Source organism: Equus caballus, chromosome 10 (genome assembly GCF_041296265.1).
Source record: "Equus caballus isolate H_3958 breed thoroughbred chromosome 10, TB-T2T, whole genome shotgun sequence".
NCBI lineage: Eukaryota > Metazoa > Chordata > Mammalia > Perissodactyla > Equidae > Equus > Equus caballus.
In genome coordinates, this window is record NC_091693.1 from 7237106 (window position 1) to 7254414 (window position 17309).

Below are 17309 nucleotides of genomic sequence, written 5' to 3' on the forward strand. Positions count from 1 at the left end.
GCTGGTGTGAGAGTGAGCCAGCTGCTTCCTTTACAGCCCCCTGCCTCACAGGCCTGCCACCATGTGTCCCCTCCTCCTCAGTGCTGCCCACAGACGGGAAGCCTCTGACGCCCACAGCCCTACCCACTCCAGGCCTGGCTCAGGAGGTCTGCACCCCCTCCACCCGCTCCTACCTGCAGACCACTGCCAGCTCCCGTGCCAAGATGTCACGTAGCATCTCTGTCGAGGACAGGGAGAGCCCTGTCCTGGCTGAGCTGCCAAGACCCCTCCGCAGACCCTCGTCCATGGGGGAGCTGGCCTCCCTGGGCCAGGATCTCCAGGCTGTCAGCACAGCAGCACCCAGTTCTGACAGCGAGGCCCAAGAGCCTGCCCTGCCCTCCTGGGGCAACCATGAGGCCCGAGCCAGCCTGAAACTGACCCTGTCGAACATATGTGATGGGCTCTTGCTGCCCCCACCCCTGCTGGAGCCTCCTACCACGTGCGTCTGGTCCCAGGAACCTGTAGCCACCCAGCCTGATGTCATGGCCGCAACAGCCAGCTTCCTGGCCCATAGCCCCATGGATGGGAGCACCCTGAGGCTCCACAACTCCGCCTTTCTCCCAAGGCTTCCAGCCCCTGAGCCCCTCAACACCCCTGCCCACCCCAACAAGCCCCCGCTTCCAGAGGCCAGTCCTGGGGCCCCTGGCAGCATCACCTCCCTCCTGGAGCCCACTCCTGGTGAGTACCACCCTCAGGATAAGGGATTGTCCCCTTAGCTCACCCCCTGTAACAGCTGACTCAGCTCCAAAAGCAGGCACTTGACCTGGCCACAGGGGCTGCTCCATCTATTCGTTCATTTACTGAAATATTCAGTGACCACTGTGTACGTGTTGGCCTTTGTTCTAGGCCCTGGGGGCATGGGACATGGTGGTCAACAAGACTACAGAGAATTGACACCTTAACTGGGGGAGATGCCCAGACTAAATCTATAAGGAAAGTGCTAAGTATGTCACCCACTGACAAGCGCTCAGGAGAGAAATGCAAGAGCTGGTTTAGGGAGTGAGGGGTGGGGGCAGTGGTTACAGTTTAGACAGGATGATGAGAAAAGGCTTTGGGGAGAAGACGGCATCGAGCAGAGGCCTGCAGGAGGGGCGGCAAGGGAGCCTTGGGGACTGGGGAGTGTTTGAGGCAGAGTGACAACACTCAGGATCCGCCCAGCTAGCCTGGCCTCTCTCAAACCAGCTGGGAAGTAGCGGTGTCTTTCTTGTTCCCTCCCTCTGCTCCCAGATGCGCCCAGTCTACTGCAGGGCAGCCCCAGACGGTGGGGGGAGCCTGGGATGCCGGCTCCCCTTGAGCTGAGCAGTGTGGAGACCATTGTGCACAGACTGCAGACTACCTTCCAGGAAGCTCTGGACCTTTACCACCTGGTGAGCCAAGCCCCAGAGTCCAGGGAAAGGGCCGAGGGGGCTCCCTGGGACTGCCTGGCCTGGGTGGCCCCAACAAGGTTGGCACCTCTTGCAGGTGGTCTCCAGTGACCAGGTGAGCGCTGAGCAGCGGCAGGCCCGGACTGAGCTGGCCTCCACCTTCCACTGGATCCACTGCCAGTTAGAGGCCAATGACTGGCTGCTTGGAACTGATGTGGCCCCAGACCAGGCCCTGCCTAGCCCAGGGCCCCCTTCCCCCCCTACATTGTGCCCCCTTGCCAGCCCCGATTTGCACGCCCTGCTGGAACACTACTCGGAGCTGCTGGTGCAGGCTGTGCGGAGGAAGGCCCGGGGGGACTGAGGGCCAGCAGCCCCCTCCACCGCAGCCCTGCTGCTTCTGAAGAGAGAGGTATTTTAATCCAATAAACTGACAGCTTGAAGGAGTGGTTCCTGCTCCTTTTCCTGGCGCATCCACAGAGCCCCCTTCAGGTGTAGTCGGGGAGGGAGGGTGGAGAGCAATGCTCTGGTGGACCAGCCTGGGGAACTCACAGATGCCTGATGCCAGTCCCTGCTCCAGGACGCCGTCAATGGGCCAGCATTCCCAAGAAATCTGGGAACTGCAGTAATGATGATCCCAGTGCCTGGCTGCCACATTGCCTATCCCCAGCCCAGTGAGCTGCTGTGGGGTCACGGGTGGTCCATGCCTGGTGGGGCCCATGTGGATCCTATGAGGTCCAGGTTTTTGTCACCATCTGCAGCAGGGGAAATTGAGAAGAGACAAACAGGTCACCCACTGGACAATCTGGGCAGCCTGCCCAGGCCACCCAGCAGCTGGAATCCGTAATTCCTTCCCCAGCAGGAGGATTGTGTTCAGCTTCAGCATCCCATGAGCTCCCAGCACTGGTACCAGCTTCCCCAGGCAGCAGGCATCTAGCCATATGGCGTGTCTGCTAAGAAGGCCACTCTTGTGACCACCAAAGCCCCCACTGTCCCAAGTCTCTATAAAACGGAAGCCAGCAGGGGCAGGGCTATCTCCTAAAGCACAGTCCCACCATGTAGCCTGTTGTGGCCTGAACCCACACTTGCCTGTGAGTTCCTCTCTGCTCTGTTTGTGATCATGGCCCACCAGAAAGAGGCTCAGAGAAATCCACTGTGTTGCCCAGAGTCCCATAGAGCTGAGACTTAAACCTAGGCTTTCTTGGTGACATGAGGACATGGATCTGCTGCCTCTGGAAACATTGACACACACCAGAACCAATCATGCAGTTGTTCAGAAATCCTGCCAGCCCACGGGTGCCTGTCACTGTCCTCCCCTCTAGAGGTGGGGTGAGAAAGAGCACAGGCAAGGCGTCTTCCCCCGTGGCATTCACCTCCTAGAGAGCAGTACACCCAGGAATGAAAACAGTTACTAACAGCTGTAGGTGAGCTGAGGAAAGTCACTGTGTGGCCGAAGGGTCAGAGAAGGCCTTTCTGAGATGACATTTGAGCCGAGGCTTGATAGAGGGCACAGGCCATGTGGACATCTTGGGGACATATCCAGGCAGACAGAACAGCCCGTGCAAAGACCCCATGGGGATCACAGGTATGGGTAAAGAATAGCAACAAAGCCGGGATGGCTGGAATGGGGTGAGCTGGGGGAAGAGGAGAGGAGAGCAGGTGGGAGGGGCCCTGTTCCTTCATGACATTTAAGTCTAAGAAACATTCACAACATGATTTTTTTCCCTAAATAAAATCCCTGATTTGGGGGTTTGGGGAGCTCCAGTATCGTTTATTTCTTAAGACTCCCTTTCTCTGCTCAGGGAGCCCAGGTGGTCCAGGACTCATAGGTGGGCTGCACCTCTGCGAGGAGGCTCCCTGCCCAGGCCCACGGGTCACCCCGCAAGACTAGAGACCCACTCTCCCTGCCCTTGCCTAGCTTGGTTGTAGTCGCCTAGGATCCCTGAGGCAAGATTTGGTGTCCAGGCTCCTGGACACCCAGGGGACCATCCTGGACCTCTGTCCCTCATGGAATTAACCCGTCCTCCCACTCTGTATCATAGTTAAGCCTGCAACTCCAAGTAGCAAACACCTGGCTTATGGGGGCCCAAGCTGTAGGGATAATTGTTGTCTTGATTATGTTCCTGCTCTGTCACTCTGTGAGTCTGACTTTCACATTCCACCTTAGGCCCTCACAGTTGCAACATGGCTGCCATAGCACCCAGCAATACATCCTCACCCAACTAGGAGCAAAGGCACAAAGCTGGGCAGCTGCCAGGGAAGTGGGAAAAAGCTGCAAGCCTTCCCAAGTGCCTCCCCTTTCCGATCAGTGGCAGGCCACAGGAATGGTGATGGCTTTGGTTTGCTTGAAACTGCCCTCTTGTCCTGGGCATGTTGCTGCTCAAACAAAATAGGGTTCTCAGCACAAAAGGTGGCTGGTAGTTAGGACCCAGTGTGTCTGCCACTCTCCACTTCCTAGTGCCAAGCTCTTCATCCATGGAAGCACCAGACTTCTCTCCTCGGACAAACCAGCTGGTTAAGAAACCACTGCTGATGAATGTGTGTGCGGGCCATCCATCGACAGGGGCCCGGCAGGAAGAGGACAGCATGCTCAAGTGGGACAGTTGACAGAGAGTTTAGGGAAGGGAGCATTTGCAGAGGAAAAGATAGGGAATAGGGTACCCACAGGCAGGTACCGAACCCGGACTAGTACCGGAGGAAAGCTGTCACCTCCAGGCCTCAAGGCACGAGGGTGCATAGTGGAATCCCAAAGAGCAAATCCTGGAGAGTGGGCTGCCCTGAGGGGAGCTGTGCTCCTGCCAAGCCCATGGGGAGGGAGTTGGGGGATCCCCTCCCCCATCTTCTGTGGGGTTCCCCATTGTCCAAACCCTGCTGGAAGCCAGAGGACGTGGGAGCCCAGATGATGCTGTCCACCCAGGTCAGCCTCCCAGGACACGGAGCAGGGCAGAATGGGACAGAAAGGGTGGCTGGGGGCAAATGAAGATCTCCAGCCCTAGATTTTTCCCTAATGCGTTTTCAGCTACAACACAGGAACAAGTTGCTCAAGAGACATGGTGTCGGGAGTATGGAGAACTGGGCACCTGAGAAGAAACAGAAAATGGCTCCCCCTAACCTATTTGCCAGCTCATTCTATGCAACTGAAGGAGGCCCCCTGCACTCCACGTCTGACAGCTCCTGGATACTGGGCTGCCAGACCTGTGCCGGGCCCTCCAGTCATGGCTGCATGCAATCCAACAGCTGTGAGATGGAGACACCTCAAACCGCACTTTACAGATGCCTGCCTGGCCACCCTGCCTCTCAAGAGTTCCAAACAACCCCCTGGCCGCATGCTGGACCCCATGCTAAGCATTCTCCTGACATTATCTACATAGATCTTCAACACAAACCAGCACTAGGGGGACTCATCGGTCCCATTGTCCAGATGAAGAAACTTAGGCTCAGTAAGAAGTGACTTGCCCGGGTCCTGCAGAGGTGAAGCGGCAAAGCCCTGGGCTGGCAGACTCTCAGCACTGGCCCCCTTGCCTCCTCAAGGGAGTCAGCAGGACTGAGTCTCAGGGAGTGCGAATAAATGAAGAAATATTGCTTCTCTCAGCACCAAGCCTTCGTATAGACTGTCCCCTCTGCCAGGAACACCCTCCCCTTCCACCTGAAACCTCCTCTTCCTTCAGGGCTCATACCCCGGAAGTCATCCCTGAACCCTCAGGCTGGATCGGGAGCCTCTTCCAGGCCCCCCGAGCACCCTGGGTTTTCCCCATCGCTGCTTGGCTCTCTGCCTGTGCTTCCCCCATCCTAGCCTTGGTCATCCGGGCTATCAGTGTGAGTCTCCCATGGACTAAGTTGTGTGTTCATTTTCAGTGCCGAGCCAGGCCTGGTCTGTAGCTGGAGCTCAGAAAATTATTGGGGGAATAAATGAAAGTAACTGCATGAGGAGTATTCAAAATCCTTGACCCCTGGTTAAGAGGTCAGACAATGACCAATCTAGAACACAGCCTGGCCAGCGTGCTAGGGTAGGGTCTGAGGAGCCCTGGCTGGGTCAGGTGACACTGTTTAGTTCCTGGACTGTGGGAGAGTGGGGGAGTGGTGTCCCAGGCAGTCACTACGAGCTGAACTATTAACAAACCAGGATTCTAATGCCCAGTACACCTGAACAGTGCTTCTGGCTGAAGTCAGCCCTGGGCATCTGAGGATCAGAGAGATGGATGCACAGCCTGGATCCTCACTTTGCTCTTACCTATAGGACCCTGCTGTCCCTCCGTGCTCTGGAGCAAGGCAATCACAGTTGCCCCCTCCCCTGCTTCCTCAGACAGCTGCTGTGATTTGAATACCCAAGCAGCTGTTGGACATCCGGTGGTGACTGATTTGCCTGGCAAACAGACTCTCAGGCCTTTGGCCCTGCTGGTACCATGGGGAGACACTCAGTCCCCCTGGGCTCTTTGTTTCCTGTCTTCACCCCCTAAAGCCCCCTAGGCTCCTGTTTCACCCTTTCTTGATCTCCTTGGGGGTCCTAGCACTTGTGTGCCCCTGGAGGCTGGAGAGTGCCCTCAGAAACGCAGCGTTGGACAAGAGGGAGGAACAGCGGACCCGGAGGCAGAGGTAACTGGAGCCAGCCAAGTCTGCTCCCTGGCCTGTCAGGAAATTTGCATGGAGAGAAGGAGGCTCCTCCATGGCTTCCCCTCCCTTCCCACCTGGGATAGTCAGACCCGGGCTGAGGCCCGACAGCAGGCAGAGGAGCAGCCCGTGTGAGTGTGTGGAGCCATCTCCCCATTCCCGGAGGTGATGCCTCGTGCTTTCCTGGTCAGGAGCCGGCGTCCACAGCCACCCAACTGGGGCCACCTGCCTGACCAGCTCCGGGGAGACGCCTATGTCCCAGGTAGGCCCCTCCCTGCGCCTGGAGGTGAGGGGCGGGGAGACACAAAGCCTCACTGTCTGGCTTCTCTCCTCAGACTGCAGCAGCCTGGGGGGGCCACCGGCACCCCAGCCTTCCAGCCACGGGGACCCCTGGGTGGCGGTGAGTGTGCTGCTGGCCCACAAGACCCCGCTCAGTTTCACCCCTGCCCGCTGTCAGCCTCTACAGAACCTGAGTGCCCCCTATTCCCCTCACCCTCCAGCCCCTCCAGCTTTGGGACCTTTCCACCCATGGTTCTCTCTGCTGGGAATGCCTTGACTTTCTCAGTAGTGAGCTCCCTGTTAGGCCTCATCCCAAGCTCCATGTCCCCAGGGTAGGCAGCCACAGCCCCTGCCCTCAGGGATCTCTCTGTCCAGTGGGGCAGACCAAGACTTAAACCAAGTGGAGGTTGGTTTGCTTTATGTCAGAGGATCAGACAAGGTGACAGGAGCGGGATGGGGGAGGAGATTGGGGCCTCCCGGAGGGGCTATTCAGCTAGGCATGCACTGGAAGAAGGAAAGCATGGGTGGAATGTAAATATGCCAAGATTAACTCAGTATTTGAGCGCCAGGAACTGTTCCAGGCAACTAGTGTTTTGAAAGAGTAAGACAGAAATTAGCACAAGTAGCAGTCTCTGGCCTTCCCAGACCTCCTGGGTTCCCCAGTCTAGGCACTCCGTTTGTTCCAGCCAGGGGTCTAACTCCCACATCCCTCCCACAGCCCACACAGGGCACTCTGGCCGCCACTGCCAGGGGCCCTGGGACACTTGGCTGCCCGCTCTGCCCCAAGGCTTTCCCGTTGCGACGCATGCTGACGCGGCACCTCAAGTGCCACAGCCCCGCGCGCCGCCACGTGTGCCGCTGTTGTGGCAAGGGCTTTCACGACGCCTTTGACCTCAAGCGCCACATGAGGACTCACACCGGTGAGCAGTGGTAGGAACAGGGAGGAGCTGCTGGGCCCCAGACGGGGACGGAACGAAATGGAGGGAGGCGCCAGAAGGCACCAGGGATGTGGAGTTTCCTGTTTGTGGGGCAGAGACTTAGCCGTCTGCAGGCTCGAACACCGTGTACCTTAGATCCCAGCAGGTGGGCAGGTGGGTGTAAGGTGGCACTAGGGTGGGGCCTGGCAAGGGGTGTAGATTGAAGACGAATACTGGTGAAGGGATGCAGGTCCCAGATGGAAGGGTGCGGAGGAAGGAACCTCCTGGTGAAGAGGGTAGGGATACAGGTGTCTGGCCCATGTTTGTGCCGGGAGGAGGTGGCAGATGGTGGGACCTGACGGAGGAGTCTGGCGAACGGCGGCGTGCTCACGTAGGGCAAGATGGCTTTGGTCCGGAGGCCACTACCCTGTCTGTCCTCTCCCCTTCGGACCCACCTGCGCAGGGATCCGGCCATTCCGCTGCGGAGCTTGCGGCAAAGCATTTACGCAGCGCTGCTCGCTGGAAGCGCATCTCGCCAAGGTGCACGGGCAGCCGGCCAGCTACGCCTACCGCGAGCGCCGCGAGAAACTGCACGTGTGCGAGGACTGCGGCTTCACCAGCTCGCGGCCCGACGCCTACGCGCAGCACCGCGCCCTGCACCGCGCCTGACACTGTGCACCCGTGTCCACCCACGAGAGGCAAATAAACACAGGAAACGCACACCCAACACAGCGTTTATTGCACAGGGGAGGGGGGTTCACTCGGTCCAGCGGTGGCCGCAGTGTGGGGCCGTGCACACGTAGTACAAGCGCATGGCGTCCTGGAAGAAAGGACGCACGGTTAGGGAAGGCTGGACCCACGGGAGAGTCCAACATGGAACCTCCATCCAGCAGAGCCTCACCCGAAGGAACAGACAGGGGGCTTTCCCCCTTGGTAAGAGACCAGTTCAGGACGCCAGGAAGGGCAGGGTCCCGCCAGTACTGGTATCCCCGCCCCCGGGGAGGACTAAACCCGGGAAACCCAGAAAGCCTTCCTCGTGCCACTCACCTCGGCCCTGGCGCTGTGCGACTGGAAGAACACTGCCTCCTTGTGGCCGCACCTGAGGGGACAGTCAGCCACTCAGTCGGCCATACCCTTCCCTCCTCTCTTCTCTGCCTGGAGAGGACAAGCCCCTCTCCCTCCCCAGTACCAGCTGCGCGCTCACTTTTGGCACGGGTGGTCTTCGGTCCGCGGCAACGTGGGGTCCTGGGACACGTCAGCGATGATCTGGGTCAGTTCGCTGAGGGAAGAGAGAGTGAATAATTATGCTCAAACCCGGCCTCCCAGGCCAACGACCTCGTCCCAAAGTTCCGGTCCGGCCACTCACTCCACTTCGTGCGTGATTTTGTTGACGTAGATGCAGCTGTTGTCGGCTTCTTGCTGGTAATCACAATTCCGGCACTGCGAGAGAGCGAGCGTGGCGGGGAGGTCACGGAGCGATCCCCGATGGGGTCAGGAGGGAGGGCAGGGCCTTCCCCAAAGGGGATAATTAGGGGATGGAGTCTCGAGGTTGGGATAATGGGCAAGACAGGAGAGTCGGGTTCACTCGGGAGGTGGTGAGGAGGCGAGACCAGGGCGCGTCGGGAGAAAAACAGGGAGTAGGGGTCACGTGGAGTAGGGCGGGGCCACTTGGGAACGGGTGGACCTGTCGGGGAAGCCCGGGGCAACCCGCGGGCTCCGCTCACCGCGTAGAGCAGAATGCGGTTCTCCTTGTCCTCCTTGGGGTAGAGCATGTTGTTACTGTGGGGAGGGGGAGGTCAGAGGTCAGCCCTGGGGCCATTATTTGCTCCCCTTCCATACTTGCTGCCCCAGCCTCACCATTCCTGGCAGAATCGAATACCCACGAAGCCAGGCTCGTAGGTCCCATCCGGCTCCATAGCCACGCACGACCCGCCGAGCCTTCTGCGCTTGCTCCGCCGCGCGCAACAGGTCGCGGGAAGGGTCAGGCCTCGCTGCTTCGCCAAAAGAGGGGCGGAGCTGCGCGCACGCAGCGGCTCGCAGCGGCTTTGTGCCGGGCTCTCTGCGCTGAAGTTTGATTAATTGCTTGCTTCGATCTTTTGCTATTCTACAGTAATTGCTTCTGACTTCTGGGCCCCGCTTCCCCATTTATAGAATAGCGTGGTACGAGAGCCGGGAATACGAGCGTCCCGTAACCCGCAAAGCGCTTGGTATAAATGAAGACGCCATTGCTCGTCGCTGGCTGAGAGTCCGTGCACATGCGCGAGTTTACCCTCGCGGCCCAAGTAACTCTTGTCAGGCCTTCCTCTCGGCTTCGGCCTTCGCCGCCCGGCCGTTTCCCGTGCGGCTATTGGAAGAACTGGGCACCATGGAACACTTCTCGGGATTGGCTGGGCCCACCCAAGACTACGGGGAGCCCTCTTCCTGGGGGCGGAGAGACGGCGGCGATTGGCCGGCCCTCCTGGCGGGAGAGCGCGGATTGGCCGGGTCGCGAGCAGGGGGCGGGGCTGATAGCCCAGAAGCGGCGGCGGCTGCGGAGCCGGTGTGAGGCGGCGGACTGGGCTGCGGGCCCCGGCAGGGCGCGGCGACATGGAGGTGACGGGGCTGTCGGCGCCCACAGTGACCGTTTTCATCAGCAGCTCTCTGAACAGCTTCCGCTCCCAGAAGCGATACAGTCGCAGCCTCACCATAGCTGAGTTCAAGGTGTGGCCGTGGGGGCGGGGCCCGGAGGGCGGGGCGCAGGGTTTGAGGGGGCGGGGCAAAGAAGAAATGGAGGGGCTTCCCAAACGCAGGGTGGGGCCAGGGATAAGCTGAGGTTGCAGAGATTGGGGGCGAGGCAGGGGAAAACTAGAGGTTCCAGACGGCGGGAACAAGAACCGAGGGAGGCGGCCAGGGGTAACCAGGTGGATCCTAATGGTGGGTCTCGGAGGAGTAAGGATGGGGTGATGGTTATTGATAGAAGGGGCGGAGCCTCAGGTGGAGGGTGGGGCCACTGACAGCTTCCACCTCTCCTGCCCCCCACAGTGTAAACTAGAGCTGGTGGTGGGCAGCCCTGCTTCTTGCATGGAACTGGAGCTGTATGGAGCTGACGACAAGTTCTACGGCAAGCTGGATCAGGAGGATGCCCTGCTGGGCTCGTACCCCGTAGACGATGGCTGCCGCATTCACGTGAGGCCTCCCCATCTGTGATCCCTCCCCTCCGTTCATTTATTTATTTGACAGATGCTTGCAATACTTTACCCTGTGTGATGACTAAGATAGGCCCTACTGTCATGGATCCCCTGGTCCAGTATGGAGAGACAGACCCATCACCCGACAGTGACAGCCAGAGTGGTCTGGACTGGGCTGGGGAAAGCCCAGGGAACTGGGAGTGCCCAGAGAGGTACCCACCTCCACCTGGGAGGATCAGAAGGGGCTTCCTAAAGGAAGGGATGCCTGAGATGAGACCTGAGGATGAGGAAAGAGCGACCTAGAAGAAATGGGAAGGGCATGCCAGGTGGAGGGAAGAGTGTATGGAGGCCTATACAGTGTGAGTGGGTCAGGGTGAGCGTTGCCATGTTAGCTCAGGGGCTCAGGCCTAACATCTCAGGGTGTTCCTGACCCCTCTCTTTCCCTCACATCCACATCCAGTCTCTCCGCAAACCCTGTGGGCTCCACCCACAGCATCTATCCAGGATCTAAACTCTTCTCCCCACTGCCCCACCCTGGCCCGGCCTCCATCCTCTGCCTCCTGGACCATCACAGCAGCCCCCGCCCTGTCTCCCTGCTCCGTCCCCGCCCCCTGCAGTCTGCTCCCCACGGCAGCCAGGCAGCCAGGAGCCGCCTGCGAACCTGAGTCAGGTCAGGGCCCTCCCGGCTCAGAGCCTCCCCTGGCTGCACCTCATCCTGGGTAAAAGCCAAAGCCTACAGTGATCTGTTGCATCTCCTACTCTCCCCCGGCTCACTCTACTCCAGCCACGCTGGCCTCCCCGCTGTTCCCCAGAAGAGCTGAGGCCGTTTCTGCATCCAGGACTTTGTGCCTCTGGTTCCGTCTCATCCTTCAGGCCTTGTCTCAGACATCCCTCCTCTCAGAAGCCCTCTCTAACCACCCTGCTATCCTCTTTAAGGCCATCTGTGGTATGTTTCTACGTAGACCCTTGTCATGACCTGGCTGTAACACACGTACCTGTGCACACGTTTGTGGTTGGTCTCCCAGCAGAACAAACCCTCCTTAAAGGCAGGGCTGTCTCTCTTTTTGCACCGTGTCCCTAGTCGCCAGCACAGGGCCAACTGGGCGCCTTGGAGGAACTCAGCAAGGGCTGAGTGAGTGAATATTGGAGGTGGTACAGGAAGGGATGTTCCAGGGTCTGAAGGTTGAGACCAGCTTAGGAGGATCCCAGAGGCCAGAGAGGATAGACAAGCCACCTAGAGGGCTTGTGGCCAGGCCCGAGCTCTGCCCTTCAGCTCCAGTGACTTGGGGACCATCGGTGATGGGCATGTCAGCACGCAGGGGTCGTTTGGGGGCAGACGCAGCCTCCAGGGGCTTGGATGAGGTGCAGAAGGGGAGATGGACAGTGTAGACGCCTGCTCTCATCCCTTCAGCTGGGCTCTGGAAAGGAGAGAAGGCTGGGGAAATGTGAAGGTAGAGGGATGTGGGTTTTCCTGACAGAAAAGACTTAACATCTGTGGAACATTCCAGTGTGCAACCCACACACCCGCATCCCAGGGCTCCCTGGCTGGACCTTGATCCCCACCGACCGACCTCCCCTCATGACAGGTCATTGACCACAGTGGTGCCCGCCTTGGGGAGTTTGAGGACGTGTCCAAGGTGAAGAAATACTCGATCCCAGAAGAAGCCTACGACCAGAGGCAAGGTACGGGCACCCAGGGATGGATGGGGCGTGTGCGGGCCGGAGGAAGTGTGTGCAGGTGGGCGGAGGTCGGGGCAGATGGATAGATGGGGACGTGGAGGGGAGATCAGTGGTGTGGGCAGTGGGGCAGACAGCACAGGAAAATGGAGGGGGTGAGTTGAGGTTGGTGTGGGGACATATGGGGACACGAGAGAGCAGTTGGGGGTGGACAGGGCATGGGTGTGAAGAGGGGCTGGAAGGTGTGAGGGGGTGTGGGCAGGCAGACAGGGACATAGGAAATAGGCATGAAAGGGAGCTGGGGGTTCAGGTGTGGGGGGAGCAGTCAGGGTCATGTGGGGCCATGGTGGGACAGATGGGCTGTTGGGGGCAGGGCATGATAAGATATGTGGAGTGGACAGGGCAGTGTGGTGATCAGTGCAGGCATGTGGGGACAGATCAGACTGTGGTGGGGAAGACATGGAGGGCCTCGGGGCCTGGATGGAGCTCATGTGATCCTGAGGGGACGTGGGAGGATGGGGTAATGGGAAACACTGGAGGCAGCCGTCCTCCCCTTATTTCTGGATTGTGGGGAGGCCCAGGGGTCCTGGGAGAGGCCAGGGCAGTGGTGGGAGACTTGCGGGGCTTGGGCAATAGCCCTTTGACATCCAAAACAGAAGAGTTTCTCTGTGAATGTTGGCCCTGTGTGGGCAGTAGGTCATCCTGTTAGCAGAGGCCCCGCCCGGGGGGACCATGTCTGACCCCCTGTCCCCCACCCCACCCACAGACTCAGTCCGCTCCTTTCTGAAGCGCAGCAAGCTAGGCCGATACAGTGAAGAGGAGCAGGCGCAGCAGAGGGCTGAGAACTCCCAGCGCCTCACCGAGGAGAAGGCCCAGGCCAGTGCCATCCCCGTGGGCAGCCGCTGTGAAGTGCGGGCGCCTGGGCAGCCCCCTCGCCGGGGCACCGTCATGTATGTAGGTACGTGGCCCACTGAGACCTTATGCCCGGCCCTGAGGTGGGCAGTGCTAGGCACCAGCACTCGTGGAGATCTCAGTCCAGTAGGGGAGACAGACCCCACGCTGACGGTGACAGCCCAGAGTGTGCACAGCTGGGAAGTGGGAAGCAGAGGCAGGATGACGTGATGGGTTGTGATCAAGGAAGCAGAGGCTAGAGGGAGCAGTTCTGAGCTGAAAGCACAGGGCACAGTGGTCAGAGCTGAGACGGGGGAAACCCAGGCTGAAGCGATCCAGGCAGGGAAGAGGGAAGCTGAGGGGGCTGTGTGAGCTGAGAGGAGGTACCAGACCTGTCCTTGAGAGCAATCCAGGAGGGCTTCCTGGGGGAAGGATTATCTGAAGGAAAGGGAGAAGTGAACAAGATGAAAAGCAGGGAAGAGTGTTCTAGCCAGAGGGAACAGTGAGTGTAAAGGGCAGAAACAAGCTTGGTTTATTTGAGGCAGAGAAAGGAAGACAGCCTGGCTAGTGGGGAGTAAGTGAGGGGAGAGGTAAGGAGTGAAGTCCGGGGTGTGGGCAGGGCTAGAGCATGCGGGACCTTAGAGACTGGAGACAGTGTGAGTCTTTTTTCTTTATAACAGCTTTATTGAAGTACAATTTATATACCATAAAGTTCACCCATTTAAAGTGTACAATTCATTGGTTTTTAATATGTTCACAGATTGTGCAACTATCGCCACAATTAATTTTATAACATTTTCATCACCCCAAAAAGAAACCTCATAACCATTAGCAACCACTCTCTATTTCTGAAACCCCACTCAGTCCACATAAGTGGTCACTAATCTACCTTCCGTCTTTATAGATTTGTCTATTCTGGACGTTTCATATAAATGGAATCATACAGTCTGTGGTCTTCTCTGACTGGCTTCTTTCACTTAGCGTAACATTTTCAAGGTTCATCCATGTTGTAGCACGTAGCAGTATTTCACTTCTTTTTATTACCAAATAATATTCCATTGTATAGATATACCACATTTTATTTATTCATGCATTTGCTGATGGACATTTGGGTCCTTTTCACTTTTTGGCTATCACAAACAGTGCTGCTGTAAACATTCTTGTGTAAGTTTTTGTGTGGACGTGTACTTTCATTTCTCTATACCTAGGAGTGGAATTGCTGGGTCACATGGTAGCTCTGTGTTTAACCTTTTGAGGACCTGCCACACTGTTTTCCACAGTGGCTGCACCATTTTACATTGCCGCCAGCAATGTCTGAGGGTTCCAGCTTCTCCACATCCTCACCAACACTTAGTATTATCTGTCTTTTTGATTACAGCCATTCTAATGGGAGTGAAGTGGTACAGCGTATGGTTTTGATTTGTATTTCTTTGATGGCTAAAGATGTTGAGCATCTTTTCATGTGCTTGTATATCTTCTTTGGAGAAATGTCTGTTCAGATGTTTTTGCCCATTTTTTTAATTGGGTGGTTTGTCTTTTTGTTGTTGAGTTGTGTATTAGTTTGCTTGGGCTGCCATCACAAAGTACCACACAGCAGGTGGCTTAAACACCAGAAATTGACTTCTCACAGTTCTGGAAGCTGGAAGTCCAAGATCAAGGCCTTGGCAGGTTTGCTTTCTTCTGAGGCCTCTCTCCTTGGCTTGCAGAAGGCCACCTCCTCTCTCTGTCCTCACGTGGTCTTTCCGCCGTGTGCAGGCACATCCCTGGCGTCTCTTTGTCCAGATTTCCTCTTGTTGGGATACCAGTCAGCTTGGATTAGATCTCACCCTAATAGCCTCATTTTAATTTAATTATCTCTCCAAAGGCCCTGTCTCCAAATACAGTCACCTTCTGAGCTACTGAGCATCAGCCTGTGAATTCAGCCCATAACAAGTTGTAAGAGTTCTTTACATACTCTATATAAAATTTTCTTATCAAATGTATCATTTGCAAATATTTTCTCCCATTCTGTGAGTTGGTTGTCTTTTTACTCTCTTGATAGTGTCCTTTGAAGCACAAAAGTTTTTAATTTTTATGAGGTCCTATTTATCTATTTTTTCTTTTGTTGCACAAGTAGTACTTTGGTATTATATCTAAGAAACCAGCCTAATAAGGTCCCAAAGATTTATGCCTATATTTTCTTCTAAGAGTTTTACAGTGTTACATCTTGCATTTAAGACTTGGCCCGTTTTGGGTTAATTTTGTGCGTGGTGTGAGGTAGGGGTCCAGCTTCATTCTCTTGCATGTGGGTATCTAGTTGTCCCAACACAATTTGTTGAAAAGACTATTTTTTCCTCATTGAATTGTCTTGGCATCCTTATGGTCCAAAATCATTTGACCATAAGCAGTGTGGATTTTATGCTGAGTGAGATGGGAAGCCCTGAGGAGTTTGGGGCAAGGCAGCGGTATTATTTCCCTTCACTTCTTACAAAGACCCCTTTGGCCAGGGGTGTTGAGTGAATAGGGGGTCTAGTGTAGGAGCAGGGAGACAGTGAAGGGGGTGACCATATTAGTCTGGGCAGGAGATGGCGGTGGTCCTGGGTGTTAGTGAGGAGGGGTTTTCACCAGGACAGGCTTTCCACTCAGTGGGCAGGCACATATCTGGGGGGAGCTTCATATGAAGGTGTCATTGGGATTTCTCCCCTGGGCAGGACTCACAGATTTCAAGCCTGGCTACTGGATTGGTGTCCGCTATGACGAGCCACTAGGGAAAAACGATGGCAGGTAATAAGTATTCCTACTCAGGCGGCTGTGTGTGTGTCCATGCCTGTGTCTGTGCCTGCAGATGTGTTCATGTATGTGTAAGTGCATGCATGTACTACTGGGTGAGCCTGCCCATCCTAGCATCTGGGGTGGGAGCCATGTTGGGGGCCCTCTGACCACTGCCTCCCCATTATGCCCTACAGCGTGAACGGGAAACGTTACTTTGAATGCCAGGCCAAGTACGGCGCCTTCGTCAAGCCATCAGTTGTGACAGTGGGGGACTTCCCTGAGGAAGACTATGGGTTGGATGAGATGTGATGCCCAAGCAAGGGCATCCCCCTGTTCCAGCTAACTCGCCTACTTATTGCCCCTCCCTGTGTATGCCCATGGCCCTCTTCCCCAACCCCATTTTTATTTTACTCACTTTGCCTTTGCCATTGTCTTTTGAGACTCATGTATTAAATTTGCCGGAAACATGGGAAATGTTTGCAGGACTTGATGATTATAGGAGGGGCTGGGGGCAGCTGGGTAGGTGAGGGTGAAATGGGGGGGCTGGGCACAGCAAAGTTTAGGCTGGGTGAGGCTTTATCCTTTAGCTGGAGGCCCATGAGACTGTTCTTTGTACTTTATTGGTTAATGTAGTGTTCTGCTGCTATGACAAAGAGGCCTAAAGTAATAATGGCCTTCACAAATGAAAGTTTCTTTCCTTCTCATGTAAAGTCTCACGTACTCACCCAGAGCTAATGTGGTGACGCCTCCATGTCAGAGGCCAGTCTCCATCTCCATACATCTTGTTGCTCTCCCATCTCCTCCTCATGATTCCCACCTCATCTGCTCCAGGCACCAGGAAGAGGGGAACAAGAAGGGGATACTCCTTGTCTTTAAGGAATATGTATAACTCAAAACTCGTTCCTATTTCATTGGCCAGAATTTTGTCTCATGGCCACTTGTTGCAAAGGAGGCTGGGAAATGTAGTTTTTATTCTGGGCAGCCATGTTCTTAGCCAAATATCAGAAGTTCCTGTACTACAGCAGCCGGGGAGAAGGGATATTGGGGGTCAACAAGTAGTTCTACCATAGTCCCTGTGGGTGGGGGATCTTACCTGTTCACTTAAGAATAGTTGAAAGAAGTGAGAAGTCTAAATTCTTCAGCAGTAGCATGAAGGCCCTCAGCATTGCAGAGCTGGGCAGAGAACACTGCCCTCGGGTTCGCACCGATTGGAGGGGTTCCTGATCTGCTCACTGTGTGGGGGATGCTCCTTAATTGCTGTGATCACTTAATTATAACTTCCAGAGAAGAGCTTGGCAGCAGGGAGCAAGCACAGTACGCAGAGTGAAGTTGAACCGCCTGCGAGCTGAAGGGATCCTCAGGGGAAGCTGCTCACATCCACAGCCAGCCCTGTGGGCCCGTACTCTGATGCCCACCCTACTGTGCATGGACAAACTCAGACACACAGGCCACTCGCTCACTGGGCTCACACTCAGACACTGGAGACACCCAAAACACAGACATGACAGGTCACGTGCAGAAACGGTGCCCACAGATTCTCTCATATGCACACGTGGGGGAGCCACACATACACACAGGCTACACTCACATTCACACAAACACCCACCAGGGATGGATAC

At 56.3% G+C, this 17309-nt stretch overlaps 4 protein-coding genes across 33 annotated transcripts in view; 3 read left to right on the forward strand and 1 right to left on the reverse strand.

The window, feature by feature from the left end:
* The window catches only part of WDR62 (WD repeat domain 62), a 47358-nt gene extending 42034 nt beyond the window's left edge, over positions 1 to 5324 (forward strand). For 12 of the 29 annotated variants that reach the window (XM_070224101.1, XM_005596179.4, XM_023649604.2 and 9 more), the window contains 3 exons: positions 37 to 717; positions 1267 to 1406; positions 1501 to 1843. In XM_070224101.1, the coding sequence (XP_070080202.1) occupies positions 37 to 717; positions 1267 to 1406; positions 1501 to 1764 (1085 nt within the window). In that variant the 3' untranslated portion in view covers positions 1765 to 1843. Of the gene's footprint in view, positions 1 to 36; positions 718 to 1266; positions 1407 to 1500; positions 1844 to 4419 lie in introns of those variants that run through there. The other 17 variants (XM_014733008.3, XM_070224116.1, XM_070224115.1 and 14 more) reach the window with 4 other exon arrangements.
* Positions 5325 to 6071: 747 nt separating this feature from the next.
* OVOL3 (ovo like zinc finger 3) lies at positions 6072 to 7924 on the forward strand. Its single transcript, XM_070224344.1, has 4 exons — positions 6072 to 6270; positions 6344 to 6408; positions 7006 to 7207; positions 7668 to 7924. Exons 1-4 carry the CDS (start codon positions 6177 to 6179, stop codon positions 7871 to 7873), a joined length of 567 nt encoding a protein of 188 aa, XP_070080445.1. The 5' UTR covers positions 6072 to 6176; the 3' UTR covers positions 7874 to 7924.
* Positions 7923 to 9196, reverse strand: POLR2I (RNA polymerase II subunit I). The gene is made up of 6 exons (XM_005596187.3): positions 9062 to 9196; positions 8929 to 8983; positions 8571 to 8644; positions 8409 to 8483; positions 8252 to 8303; positions 7923 to 8024 (listed from the first exon to the last, which is right to left on the reverse strand). Exons 1-6 carry the CDS (start codon positions 9118 to 9120, stop codon positions 7962 to 7964), a joined length of 378 nt encoding a protein of 125 aa, XP_005596244.1. The 5' UTR covers positions 9121 to 9196; the 3' UTR covers positions 7923 to 7961.
* Positions 9197 to 9355: 159 nt separating this feature from the next.
* Positions 9356 to 16164, forward strand: TBCB (tubulin folding cofactor B). 2 transcript variants are annotated; one of them, XM_001493824.7, is made up of 6 exons: positions 9356 to 9904; positions 10226 to 10369; positions 11958 to 12054; positions 12815 to 13006; positions 15630 to 15702; positions 15885 to 16164. In XM_001493824.7, exons 1-6 carry the CDS (start codon positions 9791 to 9793, stop codon positions 15997 to 15999), a joined length of 735 nt encoding a protein of 244 aa, XP_001493874.2. In that variant the 5' UTR covers positions 9356 to 9790; the 3' UTR covers positions 16000 to 16164. The 2 variants fall into 2 exon arrangements, with proteins under 2 accessions (XP_001493874.2, XP_070080444.1); XM_070224343.1 differs by lacking the exon at positions 9356 to 9904 and adding an exon at positions 9942 to 10117.
* The last annotated feature ends 1145 nt before the right edge of the window (positions 16165 to 17309 follow it).